Source organism: Orcinus orca, chromosome 2, assembly GCF_937001465.1.
Source record: "Orcinus orca chromosome 2, mOrcOrc1.1, whole genome shotgun sequence".
Taxonomy (NCBI): Eukaryota; Metazoa; Chordata; class Mammalia; order Artiodactyla; family Delphinidae; genus Orcinus; species Orcinus orca.
The window spans coordinates 66,452,698-66,471,488 of record NC_064560.1 but is presented as its reverse complement, the minus strand read 5'-3'; the positions used below and the strand labels follow the sequence as shown (position 1 = coordinate 66,471,488).

At 42.7% G+C, this 18,791-nt stretch overlaps 1 protein-coding gene across 10 annotated transcripts in view; it reads left to right on the top strand.

Moving 5' to 3' along the window:
- Positions 1-18,791, top strand: part of AKAP13 (A-kinase anchoring protein 13) — a 343,183-nt gene that overhangs the window by 135,782 nt on the left and 188,610 nt on the right. For 9 of the 10 annotated variants that reach the window (XM_033414830.2, XM_049707006.1, XM_049707005.1 and 6 more), the window contains 2 exons: positions 7,391-7,687; positions 17,770-17,953. In XM_033414830.2, the coding sequence (XP_033270721.1) occupies positions 7,391-7,687; positions 17,770-17,953 (481 nt within the window). Of the gene's footprint in view, positions 1-7,390; positions 7,688-17,769; positions 17,954-18,075; positions 18,140-18,791 lie in introns of those variants that run through there. The other variant, XM_049707008.1, reaches the window with a different exon arrangement.

Sequence of the window (18,791 nt, the reverse complement as noted above, 5' to 3'; positions counted from 1 at the left end):
GTCTCAACAAGTAGTCCTGCAGTTAAGTTGTGTGTCTCTCAGTTCTTGTGAACCAAGACTCTGTTTCTATCAGTGGACGTCCAGAGGTTGCCAAATTGAATAACACATTTGAAAAGAAGTTCTAGGCTTTTAACTGGCACAATCAGAGAATCCTGGTGCCCTCTCTCTCTGCCAAAGTAATCAGTTATCCTAAATTACTATCCTAAAATACTCCTACTACAAGGCTGTCTCTAGACAGACATGATTTTATATCTTAAAAGGCTTAAATTACTGTCCCAGTGCTAGTCAGTATATATAGTGGCTATCCTGGAAAAACAAACTGAGGACTAGTTGAAGGGAAGTGTATCTGCTGTCTGCTGTCCTGTTGTAATTGATGCCTGTGTGGATACTTCATCACCTTGGAACTATGAACACAGCACTAGAATGGAGCACACATGTTGCTCTGGGGCCAATATCCCCCCAAGGGGGTGAGAATTGGTTCTTAGCGGAGTTAAAAAAAACTTAACTCTTCATATAGAGAGCACAGATGCACATATACAAATATATGGTATATCTGTGGTATTAAAGTTTCATAGGATGGTTGTGGCAAATAGAAATGTTTAAAAAGGCTCCTTGGGGAATGACAATGAATAAAAGGCTGAAAAGCACTGCCTTAGAGTAATAAGCTGGATTATATAGCACATCACATTTTTAGTGTTAATTAGCCCCTTTCTCCCCCCAGATGTATCTTTGATACCTATCCCAAATTTGCACATCTACCATTAGACCACCGAAAACTAGCAGTAGGTACATACTTCTGCACATAATCCTATTCCTGTTAGAGTGTGGGTCTGAAGACTGAAAATTTCCTTCAACCCTGTATAGCTACTTCAAAGGGAAGAAAAAGACACCAAATTTTTAAATACTTTTGATGCCAAAATGAAGTAGTAAAAGATATAATTTTTATATTTTCCACCTTGGCTACAAATGCAGCCTTCTGGTAGGAAATGACTGAGTGGGCCTGGACTTGGTTGGCCCAGCAAGCACTTGCAGGGTTCCTTTTTGGATAGCTGGTGAAACAAAGTCCCAATTGTTTCCTTCTCCAAAGAGGAGGCCCGGATGGGATGTGTGCCACTTTTAGCCTAATAGGAAATGAAGTAATTCTTGGGTCATGCTTCAGCAGTTCTGTTTATCTGCAGCACTGTTTCGTTTCCATGGATATGGGTGCTTCATGTAGTGATAAGGAGCCTGCGGAAAAGCTCTCCAACCTCAGGAGCACACACCTCCTGATGTGTGAGCTTAAAGACGTTTGGATTAGATGCTTTTAAGAGGACCATCAGCAGTTACATTTTTGTTTCCCATCTAGGTGCTCCTGGTTGTGTGTTGTTTATTCGGATTCTTCCTCCTTCCCTTTGTTTCTTCAGTTCTGCAGTGTCAGGGGCAGCATTTGCTGTGTTGGGCTTATGCAGAAGCTCTTGATAGAGTAATAGGCATCTCTTTTCCTTGAGTCACCTGAATAGGAGGATTTTAATAGCTAATACTGATAATAAGTACCAGGTTTAGATGCCTGTTTATGCCAGGTGTCTGCTTTGTGTACAGCCATCTCTGATTTTTTTTTTTTTTAATAACCTGGAAGGTTGGTGATGTTCCCAATTTTTGTGCACAAGCGAATAGACTTCAAGGTCGAGTGACTTTTTCAGGTTGACCCAGCCTGTTTGCAGTGGAGGTGAGACTTAAACCTGGTATCTTCTGACTCTACAGCTAGTTGTCAGCATACTTCAGTACCTCTTACAATTCACTCAGTAAGGGTTCCATCTCTCCCACCCCCAAATTTACTTCATACTTCTGTTGTAATCAGCTCGGACCTGATTGTAGCATATATTCAGAAGTCAATTTTAAAAAATGGAATTGAGGTTTAGGCCATTTTCCTTAACAGTTCATCTCTCTTCTTCCCCTGTCTCAATCCTCTGTGGGTATTTCCCTCAGAAGAAGCTCAGTAAAATTTTCAGAACTTCCCCTTTTAAAAGGACTTGTGATTTTTATTTTCTTTTTTTGTTACCAGGAAATTGAGTGGAAGGAAAAACACCACGGAACCAGCTGCAAACCTTGTTACTCTTCTTTATGCTGCAGCTTCTGTCTTCATGTAAAAAGAAGTTAATTGTGGTTATTATGTCGAATTGGATATAGTTTCCCATCCCCATGTTTTTGCCCTGAAGATGTAGACATCGTTAATACTCTGTATTTTGTGTGTACAAAGGCAGTCATAAGACTAATGGCCCCTGAAAACAGTTGTGTCTTTAGAGCTAATTTATGGTAGTAAGAGATTTTATGTGTACAGATGCAGTGACTTCAGTTTTATTAATGGGTCCATATTACATAACCTTTGTTTTTGAAAAATGTTGATTTTTTTTTTCTAGATGCTTTATCTGAAAGGTCATAGGGATTAAAAACTAATCTTGTGAACCATTTGAGCCTAATAGAAAACGTGAATATGAGACAGTAGCCCTGCCAGCCTTGCGAGGTGGTTTTCCAGACGGTAGGGGAGGCAACTTTGCTCGAGCTCAGTAGTAATTCTTCCAATTTACTGAAAGTTTAATAAAGACTGAGCCAGGAAACCCTCAGTTCTTCACTCTTTTAACCCTCAGTTTTTCTTTGGAAAAAGAAGCCTATAATCATACCAAACAAATTCCAGATTTATGGCACATTTTACTTAGGATGATTCATAGTTTCTCCTTCAGATTGTGAGTTCATGTCTAAAGGGAAAATATTGGGCTAACAATTGGATGGCTTCTCCTAGATATCTATTTCATGGCCTTTGCTGACATTCTACCTTCTCTATTACACGGTTTTGTTTTAGTTCTACATAAATAGAGCAGATGATAGTTTGCCCATCCACCCATCCACCTTCTAAGAGATTCTGCTAAAGCAGCAGAAAGAATTATGCGTGCTTATGCGTGCTTATGCTGCTAAGCACATGTGCACACACAGGTGTGTGCACATGTGCTCAGACATACACACCCCTAAACCACCTTCTGTTTCTCCCTCTTGATTTTCCCCACCCCACCCTAGCCAAGTAAAGTCATTTTTGCAATTTCAGATAGATTTCTGTGTAGATGTAGTACGCCTGCACTTTCCAGTTTTGAGTTAAGGTGGTATTGCTTCACCATGGCTTTTGGCCGTGTGCGTGCGTGCGTGTGCGCCTGTGCAGGAGAGTGTGAGATGAAGTTGAAGATCTGGACTATGGCCTGGACCCTGTGTATATACAGGAGGTGATTTTACAGAGCAGCGATGATGTTGACTTTTAGCAGTGGTGTGACTCGCTTTCTGGCTCAAGCTCTCAGGTGTCTCAGACACCTCTGCACAGGCTTGGGGAAGGAGACGAGTAAGAAATAACTGTTTGGATGGGTGGGGCAGTGGATGTCATTATTGTAGGTTAGTTTATATCTCTTCTAAGACAGAGTGTGTTTAAGTTTTGAAGGTAGAATTCAATTTGGATCCCACATTATTCACATTCTCATCGTTGAATTGTGAAACCTGTAAGTTTAGTTTTTATTGACATTTATTCGTATCTACCTCAAAGGACTGTCAGGAATTTAAAAATGAGCTTAATCCTGAATAAATGGGAAATGCTATCATTACTGGTGAGATTCATGAATGAGAGCCACAACATTCCTAAAGTACAGTCATCTGTCAGTATCTGCAAGGGGATTGGTTCCAAGACCCCCATGGATACCAAAATCTGCAGATGCTCAAGTCCCTTAGTTGGCCCTCTGTATCCATAGTTTTGCATCCGGAGATTCAGCCAACCATGGATCGTAAATACAGTAGTACATATATGTAGTATTGAAGAAAAAAATCCACATATAAGTGGACCCAGGCAGTTCAAACCTATCTTGTTAAAGGGTCAACAGTAATTTTCCTGACTGAAATATGTATTGCTGTGTCTGTCTGTCTGTCTAGTTTGATTGGAAGTGAAATGAGCCTGTATATGTTGTTTTGGGTGATAGTATTACAGAATTTGAGAGGAGTCTTCTAAATTACAGCTCTTGACTTACGAGATTAAGATACTCTCCAGATTTTAAAGTGTTAGAGAAGTTGTCATTTACCTCAGGCCACATAGCTTAGGAAGTAACAAAATAGGTTTGAACCCAGGTCTCTCCTCACACGAAACATCTAGGTGTAGCCTAGTTAATATCTTCCTGAAACTGTCTTTTGCAGAAATTATTCCATCCCTTGAACTTGCTCTCTGCTTCCATTTTTATGTTTTTGAAACTGTTTCTTGTTCCTGGAATCTCTTCCTAAGTTTCTGTCTCTCCCCACCTTCTGCCTGGTAAAACCCACAGGTTTGTACAGCTGGGGAAACCATAGAGCCTGCAGAGGCTGCCCTTATTCTGTACATGAAGAAATTGAGGCCTGGAGAAGCAGAGATGATCCGAGGTCATGCAACTTAGGAGTCTTATAGTCAGGATTTGAGCACAGTGTTTTCCTTCCTTTCCTGTTAGTTTTTCCATGGTACCTTTATTTCCCATTTAAGCCTTCTTGTCTCCATGAATCTTGGGTGTAGGGGCAGACAGGAGAGCAAGGAAACTTGGGTTCAGATTCTAATTCTGCCACTTAGGAGCTTTATAACCTTGGACAAATTACTTAACATTTTTGTGACTTGATTTCCTCATCTGGCAAGTGGGGATAATAATAGTACCTACTGCTAGGGTTGTTATGAGAATTAAATGAACTGTTATTAGGAAATCACTGAGGATGGTGCCTGGCACAGAGAAATTATTAGAGAAGTGATAGATAGATAGATTAGATAGATAGATAGATATTATTAGAGAAGTGATAGATAGAGAGGGAGGGAGGGATAGGATAGGACTATGCATCTGAGTTCTGAGGGTTGCAGTGAAGAACCGCTGCGGTTGGAGAGTTGGGAGCGGGATGCCTATGGAAAAGGTCCTTCTTGACTGCCACCTTTCTTTTGCTCACCTGTGAAATGCACTGGTCCTCTCTGGCGAGTCGCATGGTATGTGTTTCTTTAGAACCCACCCCATTTTGCAGTGATCTGCAACTTGGTTGATTGCCACCTAATAGACTATAAACCTCTGGAGAGCTCAGATTCACTGTGATTAGCTTCTGGTTACAGTGTGCTAGGCTTGGTGGATGTCCACATGTTATTTTTGGCTGCACCGAACAGCTCACGGGATCTTAGTTCCCCGACCAAGGATTGAACCTGGACCCCAGCAGTGAAAGCACCGAGTCCTAACCACTGGACCGCCAGGGAATTCCCCAGATGTTAGTCGTTAAATGTTACAGAACAGTTTAGAAAAACTACTTTCTGCCAGAAAAACACCCAAACCTTTATTACCTGAATCAGTTGATTTGTTTATCAGTTGTTGATGTTGTTGTCTTAATGTAATTAGGCTGGCTGCCCTTCAAAGAAAGATTAAGATTCTTTTTTCTGATTTCATTTCACATAGTAGACGTATAAATTCAGCATATTTATTGAATTGAAATACAAACATGGGTGTATACACACCGCCGTGCACATGTGTGCACGCATGCATGCCAGAGGATGCTTCACTTTCCCACAGCCTTCATGGAAGGAATTCCACTGGGAATGCAGTGGGAGCACCTTGGTGGAGTTATGCGTTTGTGTGGAGACTGATCTCGGTGGTTCATGGACCCGTTCCTCTTGCTTAATAGTCATACTGGCCTGTCATTCCAAGTGTTGGGCTCCTCACAGGTAGGGATGTAGCTGTCACCCCTCCCTCTTTATAAGCAATGTGTTACAAAACTTTTGCATCATGATATAATAGGCCATGACCTTTGGCATCCGACTTGAATTTGAATGATGGATTCTGCTTCTTCACATGTGTGTAAACTTGGGCAAATTACTTCTTGAAGTCTCAGTTTTCTTATCTGTAATGTGAGGACAATATGCACCTCATAAATTTGTTGTGTAGAGAAAATGACATGTCAGATGCCTGGTATGTGGTAGGTACTTGGTTAGTAAGTATTGGTGCTTGTTACCATCCTCAGATTACACAGCAGGGAGAGATTTCTTTTGTCACAAAGTAAAGGCTTAAGGAGGCCCCTGGGGAAAAAGTATATGTGGAAAAAAACAATTGTTTTCTCTTTCAAAGACAGCAGAAAGCTTACTTTGTTCTGTGAGGTGTGAAGCCTCGTTGGCTGTGCCCGTGGTCTGGAGAGCCAGATTCAGGGACCCTCCTCCTCACCCCGCTGCTGGGAAGCGGTCAGTGCGAGCCGGTGGGCTCAGGGGAGCCCAGGCCTCAGGTGCCTGCAGTTTATCAGGCAGCGCACCAGGGGGAGCAACTCAAACAGAAGCATCAACTTCATTTCCTTTTCTTTTTTCTCATCAGAAAGATACTTATGAAAGAAATGATGATGTTAGGAGCATAGTTCCAGCTAGTTGAGATCAGTGCCTGAAAGTTGAGGAAAAACGTGTCTTGATTAATATTCTGTATCTTGGAAATACTTAGTTCTGTGAGGCTGAAAACCCAGAGAAAGTCTGATTCTCCAGGAAGGCCTCCCCACGGGGAACACTGCTGTTAAACCTTCCTGGTCTTACTTGAGCAGAGCTCTTTGAGGTGACACGTAGCTTGCTGCCAGTGTCGCAGCTCGTGAGGTCTCTGCCCCTCTGGACAGTGGGCACTGCAGTCTCTGGCATGCTTGCTTCTCCTCAACCAGGTTTCTAGCCACAGCATTGTGTCATCCCTGGGTGACCTGGGTGATTTGATTGAAGTTCTCTTTACGTTACAGGAAAGAACATGTATCTCAGAGCAAAAGTTATTTTCTAGGCTTTGAATTGCTTCATAATAGTAAAATAAAATCAAGTCGTTTTGTACTTTTCTAAGTCCTTCCTCATTTGCTCAGTTGTATCGTAGTGAAAGTGAGGCAGGTTCTGGGGCATCTATACAATTCCTGCCATGTAACCTGTATGAGTGACTTTTTTCCTTGTTGGGTTTTCGGATCCAGAGCAGTTCGGGAAGGGTTAGACTTCCCATTGTACGCTAGGCCTTGCAAGGTCCTTCAGCTTTCATTCTTTAATTTGTTCAAATTGAACCGCTGTAGTTCAGTGTATATTGAGATTTTCAGAGCCTGTTAGTACCAAACACTACGCTGCTGGCACGGTGGCAGCTGGAATACAAAGTTATTTGTTCTTTGGTAGGGGAACCAATTCATATTTGCAAATAGCAATTGTAAAAATGAGTTGGAAATGGAGTTTTAAGAAGTTTGGAAGATTGCTGTTAGAGCTCGGAGGAAGGAGAGGTTTGTTTTAGGAAGGGGAGCTTGTATGTCACGCAGGAAGAGCTGAGAAGCAACCCCCCTCCCCGCAGTGTGCTCCTTTCAGGAGAGGGCTCTAATCCTGTTTCCCTTGCTGCGTGTGTTTCCTTAGGTCATGACTGCTGCGAGACGGTGAAGGTGCTGCTCTGTGCTTCCAAAGAGGGCCTGCCTGTGTTTGTGGTGGCGGAAGAAGACTTCAGGTTCATCCAGGACGAGGCCTACGATGCAGCCCAGTTCCTGGCAACCAGTGCTGGAAATCAGCAGGCTCTGAACTTCACCCGTTTCCTGGATCGGTCAGGACCCCCGTCCACGGATGTGAATTCCCTTGATGAGAAGGTTTCCCTGGCGTTCAGGCACCTGAAGCTGCCAGCGGAGTGGAATGTGTTGGGAACAGATGCAGCTTCGCATGGTAAGAACTTCAGTGACCCACAGTCTCTGAATTTGGAATTCTTGTGTTTTTGGATGGGGCTGCTTTTATATGGCGATTGTCTTCACATCTGCCACGGTGGCTGAATAGACCTTGCAGTTACTATAGCTTAGTGACCTCGGTGGCCTCTCTCCTGGGTTCTTCAGCTTAGCTGTTAGTCCTGTTCTTGCAGTGAAATGACCCCAGAGAGAGCTTGCTGTTGTCGTCGGCAGCTCTCATTTAAAGTAGAGGGTGGCCAATCAAAAAATGGGCAGAAGACCTAAATAGATATTTCTCCAAAGAAGACATACAGATGGCCAAGAAGCACGTGAAGAGCTGCTCAACATCACTAATTATTAGAGAAATGCAAATCAAAACTACAGTGAGGTATCACCTCACACCAGTTAGAATGGGCTTCATCAGAAAATCTACAAACAAATGCTGGAGAAGGTGTGGAGAAAAGGGAATCCTCTTGCACTGTTGGTGGGAATGTAAATTGATACAGCCACTATGGAGAACAGTATGGAGGTTCCTTAAAAAACTAAAAATAGAGTTACCAAATGACCCAGCAATCCCACTACTGGGCATATACCCAGAGAAAACCATAACTCAAAAAGGCACATGCAGGGCTTCGCTGGTGGCGCAGTGGTTGAGGGTCCGCCTGCCGATGCAGGGAACGCGGGTTCGTGCCCCGGTCTGGGAGGATCCCGCATGCCGCGGGGCAGCTGGGCCCGTGAGCCATGGCCGCTGGGCCTGTGCGTCCGGAGCCCGCGTACCGCAAAAAAAAAAAAAGACACATGCACCCAATGTTCATTGCAGCACTATTTACAATAGCCAGGTCATGGAAGCAACTTAAATGCCCATTGACAGAAGAGTGGATAAAACAGATGTGGCACTTATATACAATGGAATATTACTCAGCCATAAAAAGGAACAAAACTGGGTCATTTGTGGAGATGTGGGTGGATCTGGAGACTGTCATACAGAGTGAATCAAGTTAGAAAGAGAAAAACAAATATTGTATATTAACGCATATATGTGGAACCTAGAAAAATGGTACAGATGAACCAGTTTTCAGGGCAGAAACAGAGACACAGATGTAGAGAACAAACGTATCGACACCAAGGGGGGAAAGTGGCGGTGGTGGTGGTGGGATGAATTGGGAGATTGGGATTGACATATATACACTAATATGTATAAAATAGATAACTAATAAGAACCTGCTGTATAAAAAATAAATAAAATAATATTCAAAAAAACCAAAATAAAGTAGAGGTTGGCATGTCGCCCTTCCATGGGCCCAGATTTCAGGCTTGATCTCCTGTGTGTAGAAAGAGACCTGACTTTCATGAGGAGGGTAGCAGAGTAACTTGGGATACTTCTTTCATGTTTAATTATCAAAGCAGGGTTTTCCTTATTGTCTTCTCAAGTTCTCTAGAGAGTCCACGAAGTTGGAGGAAAGGAAAAGACTGGGAAGTAATTGGGGGGCAGCACGAGAGCAGGCTGAGCTCTGGAGTATTTTCACTCTTGTTTATTTTATCTACTGGCTCTCCATATGAGAGTTCATTGAAGGAAGGGCTCTACTTTTTAAAAAACACTGATGTAGTAAGTATCTATTTATGTTCCTCTTATTCAGACAGGGGATTTCCTGTGTAATTATTCTTGTGGCAAATGACATCTACTAGATATTGTGAATATATATGTATGTGTACACACACACACACACACACACACACACACACGTATTTAATGAAGCAACATATACCTGGAGTCCAATAAATAACATCATCTTTCCCTCCTGAGTGCAAATCATGGAAAGATTTAGGAGTTACACAGAGTTTAAAATGTTTGCCTTTTTCCTGACAAAAGCTAGATTGAAAGGCTGACTTCAGACCGCTTGCCAGAAGGGGTTGCATATCCTTTCTACTTTATTTCTGAAAGAGCTGGACAATCACAGGACTGCCCTTCAGCGTCCACCAGCTTTGATTATTGTGTTATGTAGGGGAGCACCCAGAAGTCACCCTCCCCACCCCCCCGCAGGCAAGCAGATCCTGAGGAGAAGCGCTGAGCCAGGGGCACGCTCAGTTCCTGCTCCCGCAGACCTGTCAAGTAACTGTTCTTCCTCCCGTGGAAGAATGGTGAGGAGGTGTTTGCTAGTTTGGGCTCTCTTAAACCCACTGAATTTAACTATTAAGGCGGTGATCAGCTGCAAGAATGATGTCCCTCACTATTACTGGCTTCCTGTCAAGGTAACGACCGGGGCCCTCCTGCCAGGTAAAATACAAAAGAAAGCGTGGACTCTAAAATGAAGGGAAAAAACACTTGTCCCTTGTCCCTTTCTTATTAATACAACGTCTCAGAAACCTCTGCATTGCTGAGATCTAGAGATCAAAATATTTGCCATTATACAGGACACGGGCACCTTTTCGGAAATCTAATGTTTGGAAACCTAGCTCATGCTGTTTCTGTGTTGTGATCAGAATGATTATTCTGGTTGACCTTTATAAATCAGTATCAGAAAGGATTTCATTAGTTATTTGTGGGGCTTAAAGTTTATTTTGTGTGGTTTTGCTTTGTCCTGTTTAAAGGGGGTACAGGAATTGGATAGTTGGTTCATGCCACATGATTGGAAAGAACTGTTAGAAAAGCACAGGTCGGAGACTTTAGGCATATCCTTCCCTTCTCTGGGTCTTAGCATCTTTGTCTTTAATAGGCAGCTCGCCAGCTTTAATGTTTTTATAGTCTTTCCATGTGCTTCTGAAGTTTCTGATGTACAAAATTGTTCAAGCAGTGCTAGTGAAGACTAAATCAAATTTGAACACTTACGGAAATGCCTGAAAACCACAATAACGTGCCATTACACACCTTTAGGAAGACCAAAATTAAAAATACCAAGCACTGGGCTTCCCTGGGTGGCACAGTGGTTGAGAGTCCGCCTGCCGATGCAGGGGACACGGGTTCGTGCCCCGGTCCGGGAAGATCCCACATGCCGTGGAGCAGCTGGGCCCGTGAGCCATGGCCGCTCAGCCTGTGCGTCCGGAGCCTGTGCTCCGCAACGGGAGAGGCCACAACAGTGAGAGGCCCGCGTACCGCAAAAAAAAAAGCAACAACAACAACCAAGCACTGGCAAGGATGCAGAACAACATCTCATACATTGCTGGTGGGAATGCAAAATAATACAGCCACTCCAGGAAACAGTTTGGCAGTCTCCTACAAAGTTAAATGTACATTTACTGTATGACCCAGCAATCCCACTTTTGGCTCTTTGTCCTAGAGAAATGAAAACTTATATTTACTCAAAAAAATCTTTTCACAAATGTGCCTATAGCAGCATTATTTATAATCATCCCGAACTAGAAACAACCCAGATCTCCCTCATTGAGTGACTATGTATGCAAACTGTGGTACATCCATACAGTGGAATACTACTCAGCAATAAAAAAGGAGCAAACTGTTGACATGTGCATCAACTTGAATGCATTTTAAATGCATTGCACTAAGAAGTCAGTTTCCAAAGTTATTTACTCTACGATTCTATTTATATGATACTCTAGAAAGGGCAAAATTGTAGGAACAGAAAATAGGTTAGTAGTTGCCAGGGGCTAGAAGTAGGGAAAAGGTCTGACCACAGAGGGGTATCATGGGGGAGTTCTTTGGGTGTTGAAATGGTTTTGTGTCTTAGTGGTGGTGGTTTTAAGAATCTATGCGTGTGCTCAAACTCATAGGACTCTTCACCCCCCAAAAGTGAATTTTATTGTACATAAACTAAAAACAAAAGAACAAAAGAAATTGAACAAGTTAACTGTATACTTTACAAGGTGAAATGCATGCAAGGGACTAATGGCTGTGATTTCAAGTGCTGGATTCACATTCTGCAGTTGAAATTGTTCAGTTAATTGTGGATTAGAATCTGCAAACAGTGGGTATTTTAAGGCTGAATAGCATCAATTAAGAGGTCTTTGCTTGCTGTTGGGGGACAAATGCAAAGGAACACTCTGCTTACAGCAGTGAGTTGCACATCAGATGCTTTTTTAAAGGTGTTTAAAGGAAGAAGGTACGAAGTCAGCTTATTGCCTGCGATAATCATGCAGCTAAACAGGGCACGTTGTTACATAACAGGACTACTTGCTGTTGAAAGCTAGGATGTTTACAGGTGTTCCAGCCTGATACTTGTACAAAGGAGTCATGTAAGATTTATGGTTAATCCTCCCACTCTAATCGTTTAAGATGTAGTGCTTTTTAACTTTTTTTCAGGTCAGTGACTCCTTTGAAAACAGCTGGGATTTCTCCTCAGGAAAAGATATACATAGGGGCTACCTGCAAAAATTTACATATTGTTTCGGGGATTCAGTCTCCCTGAACCGCAGGCGTGAACATGATGTTAAGAACTCTTGGCTTAGGCTTGATATTGTAAAGTAGAAAGAGCATAGGCTGCAGAGTCAGTTTGTTGATATCCAGTCTTCATTGCAAGAGTTTGTGCAGAATACTTAATCTGTCTGTTTCTCAATTTCTTCATCTGTAAAATGGAGGAAAATATATCCAATAGTGTGTGCTACTTTGCAGGCTCTTTATTTTTAACGTACCATGACCAATGTCCAGTAGCCTTTTGAAGACAAAACACTGGTGAGCTCTGATGAGGGAAAGTGACATGTTCTATAAAAGGATAAAACAGTATAGAACTTAAAAGAAAAAACCTCTTTGAAGCAGAATGAGACTGTTTTTTTTTAAGCTTATTTCTACAGGCAGTCCTTACTTTAAATATCAGCAAGAGGGAATTTGTCCATTTTATTCTTCCAAGAGTTCTTTAATCCCTAGTTACATAAAGTACTGTACTTCAGCCTTAGTTCTGCCTTAAAGGCAAATAATATGGATTCGTCTGGGTGGAGGGTGAATGGTGGGGTTGGAATATCTTCCCTCTGATTACCAAGTCTCACTTAGTTGTCTCAGCTCTTCAGTGCCTCTGTGGTTAGTGAAATGGTGAATTAGGATGGTTTTTCCCCTGAAAGATGCTTGTACAGTAGCAATCAGCATAACTCTCAGGTAACAAAGGGTGGGCCTTTGAGGTCCTGGGGGAAATCTGCATTCTTATTTAGTCATGGTGCTGTATAACTAAACGAAAAGAAGATCTAATCACCTCTGGGATGGGACCCCTCCCCACATAGAGAAATTTGGATGGAGAGAAGGATGAGACAGGTTTAAGCCAGGCTGCACTAAAAGCAGTCTGTGTGTTCTCAGTTCTTTATATCTGATGTTGGTTAATAGAACCACAACCTTAATCATTTAGTGTTTTAGTTCCCACACCTTTTCCAGATTGATAGCTTTCCAAGAAAATGTTTCCTTAGCTACACCCACTAGTAATTTTGTATGTTTTCAGCTATCGTAGCTGCTAAAAAAGAACATAATAAAATATTAAAAGATATTTTAATAATATATAATATTTTAATAGTCTAAGGGATTGACTCCAGGACAAGTGGTTCCTTGTAATGGCAGCACTTTTAACTCCAAAAGGTTTTGTTCCCTCTCAAACCTTGATTCTGTCACAAGGTTACAGGTGTCATTTTTCCAAATGCCCGTTTCTCACATGGGCCTGCTGTTTACCTTCCCCATGGGGTGTGAGAATTCCTGCATCATGTGGGACTTGAGGTTTATTTAAGAAGTAGTACAGAATAGTAGAAAGAATGGTGATTTTGGAGTCTCATAGATACACAGTCGAAGAGTCCTGTGAGCAGCATGGATCAATGGGGTAGGAAAAGTACCTGTAGCCTTTGAATACTATTTTGTTCACAGAACTCAGAACGTTTTGCTTAGACAGAAAACCTGACGACTTGAAAAGGTGCAGCCATCTCTCCTGCTTCTCACGGTCTAATGCCTGTGAGGCCCAGCGCCTTTCTCTGCAGAGCTGAGGGAATGCGTGGAGGGGTGCTTCCAGCATACAAGCAGATACTAAACAGGACTTCAGACATTTTCTCCTACCTTCTCCGTGGGAAGCTGGGCCCACAGAGAGATTTTGCCAGTTTAACAAGGTTAAACAGGAAAACTAACCAGCCAACATATGGCCTATGAAATAACACTACAGCATAAAGGAAATGGAAAAGTATCATGAATATTCAGATGGAAGACTCTAATTTTCGTTAAGAAACCAAAGAAAAATTTAGAAGAGGTTTGCCATTTGTCCTTTAAAAGATTGAAGAAGTCAGACCTATTATAAAATAGGAAGGAAGGAAGGAAGGAGAAGGAAGCAACAAGGAGAAAAATAAGTTTAATGATTTTTGTCAGTCAGGGTCACCCAGAGTATCAGAATCAGTAGGAAAATATGTATTAAGATGTTTCAGGGAATGGCTTGCACAATGGTGGGGGCTGGTTAAGCAAGTCCAAAATTTATAGGGTAGGAGGGGAAGAGAAAATCACGGGCAAGCTCAAACCCACCAGCATGAGCCAAAGCTGTCATCCTCAGACAGGAAGGGGAAATCCTGAGCCGGATGGCACTCCACGAGCACAGCCTGACGCTGTCCTCCTCAGGCAGGATTTCTTCTCTCTCCAGGGGAAATCTCAGCCCTGCTTTTAAAGCCTTCCAACTGATTCTGTTAGGCCTACCCAGATTAGCCAGGATAATCTTCCTTATTACATCAACTGATTAGGCACTTTAATTACTGCAAAAAAGCCATCACAATGAGGGCAGAGATGGAAGGGAGTTGGCTTAAATGATGCAAGGACATCCAGAATCCCAGAGCATAATTAAATTCAAATTGGGGATAAAGGACCCAATTGACATCATAGGAAAAGCAGTTAGTGACCTGAAAAACGAAGTTGAGTAGCTCTCACAATACAGAGGGAAAACACAAAGATCACAAGAGAGGAAAAAGCAGAGTAAAGAGGTTGATTCTAAATTGTAGGTGCTCTGGATTTTAAACCGAGACAAAAGGAACAAAAGCAATGATGCAAGGTATGTTAGGTAAGAGAAATTACTTTTGGAGGAAAACCTGAGAAGGTACCTTTTTTTTTTTTTTTTTTTTTTTTTTGCGGTACGTGGGCCTCTCACTGCTGTGGCCTCTCCCGTTGCGGAGCACAGGCTCCAGACGCGCAGGCTCAGCGGCCATGGCTCACAGGCGCAGCCGCTCCGCGGCATGTGGGATCCTCCCGGACCGGGGCACGAACCCATGTCCCCTGCATCGGCAGGCGGACCCCCAACCACCGCGCCACCAGGGAAGCCCCAAGAAGGTACTTTTTAAACTACAATATTAGAATGCTTGCATGATTGATTTTTACAAAAAGAAACGGGGTGGAGTAATGGAAAGGGTATGGTTTCTAGACCCAAGACAAGAATTTTCAAATCTTGATGATTTTTGCTGTGAGTAAGTTATTAACCTGTCTTCATCTGCAAAATGAGGATAATGAGACCTCACACGGTTATTGTGAGAATGATAAAAGTGAATACAAACAGTTTAGCCCAGTGCGTGGCACTTAGTCTTCACCAGATATTACTTTTCTTATTATCTGTTGATTGCAGAGAGGGGGTGACCTAAAAGCACATGTGGCACCTGCTGCTAAGGAAGTTAGGATGAGATTTGGGAGCCTGCAGGTGCTGGAATTGGGGTGCCAGCTTGGAGCAGGTGTATGGCCTTGTTATTGGAACTCTACTCTTTTTTTTTTTCCCCCACCAAGAATGTGAGATCTTTTTTCTTTTTAATTTTATTTATTTTTTTATACAGCAGGTTCTTATTAGTTATCTGTTTTGTACATATTAGTGTATACATGTCAATCCCAATCTCCCAATTCATCCCACCACCACCACCCGCCACCCACACTTTCCCCTCTTGGTGTTGGAACTCTACTCTTGAAGGCTGAGCTGACTCAGAGCAAGTAGGGGATGAGAAAGGGCGGGGGTGTAGAGGAAACTACTTTAAGGAGGTGTCAGGTAGTGAGACCGGACTTAGCTAGTCTCTGAAAAATCACCTAGTTCCTGGGTAGTACCTTATTAGCTTTTTTGTATTTGATAAGGATGTCAGAGTGCCTGTGAACAACAGTAAGGCACAAGTTAGATGGTGATATTTGATCTTTTCTGAAGGTTCTTTCTGTCCTTCTGTCTGGCCTGGTCACCTGCTCTGAGTTGTTGATTATTAAAATTTGTACCTACACGTGCAGTGGTTTCTTCTGTAGTGTTGATGTCTTTCCAGCCTGTGCTGAACATCATATAAATCCTGAATTAGTCAGTGTGCAGAGTTCTATAGGGAAAGTGTAAAATATGAAAGATAGTTTTTGCTTCCAAGGAAATTTACCCCGGCAGTAAGGAGATAAGACTAAGGCACATGTGACGTTAGAAGACAGTGCAGTTCATGTAAAACTGCAGGGTCAAAGATGCCTTCATTCTTACCGTGCTGCTCACGTACAGAAGCATTGGGGACTTCAGTGTAAGGAGAAAACACTGGGGTCCAAGAAGTCTGAGAATGCTCAGTGAGGAAGTTGAGACCTGCGGGAAGCCACGGAGAATGAGCGATGTTAGCTCAGCTGAGGAGATGAAAGCAAGCACAACTGCAGGGCACCATTCCCGTTTCCAGACCCTGAGTGGTGGTCCCTGTGGTTAAGTAAGCCAGCATCGTGGGCTGTGGACTGAAGCCCTGGGGTAGCTGTAGCTCCCGCCTTAACAGGTTGGGCACAAGAGGATGCCCTAGGCACAGAGAATGTTGCCAGGGAACGTAGAATGTGATTGGAAGTTGGGAGGGACAGAGAAGTGGGGTGGGGACGGAAGGAACCCAGCGATTATTCAGTGAGTGCCTGCTACAGGCCATCATCTGACTAGCATGTCACCTACCCCCCTGATTTGTTACTGCAGCCATGGGAGTGAGGTGGTGGTACCCCACTCTAGGGATGAAGAGAATGAAGCTCAGAACTGAAATGGATTATGCCCAGTCACATGATGGTAAATGCCAAATTTGAACCCAGATTTGTCTAACTCCAAAGCCCTTCCTCATTCTGCCACTTTCTTTTTTCAAAAGTTATTTATTTATTTATTTATTTATTTATTTATTTATTTATTTATTTATGGCTGCATTGGATCTTCGCTGCTGCGCATGGGCACCTCTCTAGTTGTGGCGAGCGGGGGCTACTCTTCACCACGGTGCTTGGGCCTTTCACCGCCGTGGCTTCTCCTGTTGTGGAGCATGGGCTCTAGGCATGCGGGCTTCAGCACCTGTGGCCCACGGGCTCCAGAGCACAGGCTCAGTAGTTGTGGCACACGGGCTTAGTTGCTCCACGGTATGTGGGATCTTCCCGGATTAGGGCTCGAACCTGTGTCCCTTGCATCGGCAGGCGGATTCTCAACCACTGCGCCACCAGAGAAGCCCCCTCTGCCATTTTCAAAGTGACTCTGTACCAAGAAGGGACCTTGACTTCACCTCAGGTGAAATAGACACATATTTTTCTTTCTGAAGGTGTTAGCATATCATCTCGGAGTTAGTCTTTCTTATGCCTGGAGATGCATTTCTTTCTTTCATTAAGCAACCAACCAAAAAAGCTGGCTGTGCCAACAATTTGATTTGCCCTTAATGTGGGAGAATAAAAAGACCTGTGTGTACTTAACAAGCAGAACCTGTTTTTAGTGTTTAACTAGCCAACTGCTCTCTGGGTGTTATTTTTTTTTTAAGTAATTATACCCTTTTTGATATACCCGTCTAAGCCCCAATAACTATTCCCCTTGGATCCCGATCCCCATGTTATGAGGCTGCATTCACTTCTTTCTTTCTTTTTCTTTTCAGGAAAAGAACATATGTGTAGTACAGTCACCCTTAAAATCTGCCTGTATAAATTTGTTGAACAAATGCATTAAATCAGAATATAGAAATGGATTCTCTTTTGTAGGACTGTCTCCTATTGGAGATTTTGCTTCTTATATTTTTTCTAGCTTCATTTTGTCTTTGAGAGCTGATTCTACTCTGCCACAAGAAAATTGTTCATGTTGTATGTTGTGGCTTAACTTGAGGATCTTAGGTGCTTGGAGGCAGTGGTGTTTACCTGAACCATCTCTTTGTTTGTTTACTTTGGGTTTTCACATTCTCCTCACTGATTTTCATTTTCTCCCCCATCTGCAGATGGTGGCCCCCGAGAGACATTGATGCATTTTGCTGCACGGCTGGGGCTGCTGAGGTTGACGTGGTTCCTGTTGCAGAAGCCAGGTGGCCGCGGAGCTCTCAGCATCCACAACCAAGAAGGAGCGACCCCTGTGAGCTTGGCCTTGGAGCGGGGTTATCACAAGCTGCACAGGCTTCTAACTGAGTAAGTGCTCCTTCTTCCCACTTCCTTCTTCTCACCACCAGCCCCACCCCCGATTCATGGTAGCCCTGCCCCCTTGGCATCTGCAGCCTTCGCCAGGAACTAAAACCTCAGCTCTGTGCCTTGCCTTTCGCTGGAGGTTTATAAGCTTGGTCCCACTCACGACTTCATTCTCTGAGAGTAACACAAGTAAGTCATATTCCCATCTTTTTTCTCTCCTCTGTTTCCCTGCCCTTACTGCTTCATGCCTCTTAAATTTTACTGAAAACTCAGAATAAGTCTGGTCTGTAGGGGTAGCACTCCATTACCAAGGTATCCAGTTTTTCCCAGTTTAGTACAGAGGAAACGTTTTTTTCTGTACTATACTTTTCTTTCTGGTATGTCTTCAAGATTTGAAAGAGTTAACTAGAAATACTTTAATAATTGCTTATGGAAAGTATGCTGAACACTGAGTTTTGGTTTGAATGTAATTTCTATAAATAAAATCGAGAGCAGTGGTCTCTTCATATGAGTAGCAGTAAAAAGCCACTGAGCTGTCCTGGAAACGTGCAGTAGGAAATCCTGTCTATGTGTTTGTGAGTTCAATTGTTATACATTCTGACTCTTTAGAGAGTCCTTTGAAGGAAGGTTGTTAGTCAAAACATTAGAAGAGTTCTTTTTTCTTTTTTCTTGAATAAATAGAAAAATAAATGCATTATGAGAGCCAACACTTTTCATTGGAATATTATAAAAGGCAGAAAATTTCAAGTATAGTTTCTCTTGTTTAATGATTTTTTATTGCTTTATGGTCATCCTTATCTTTTCCACCACAAAATCTAAACAAGAATCAATCCCATTGGAT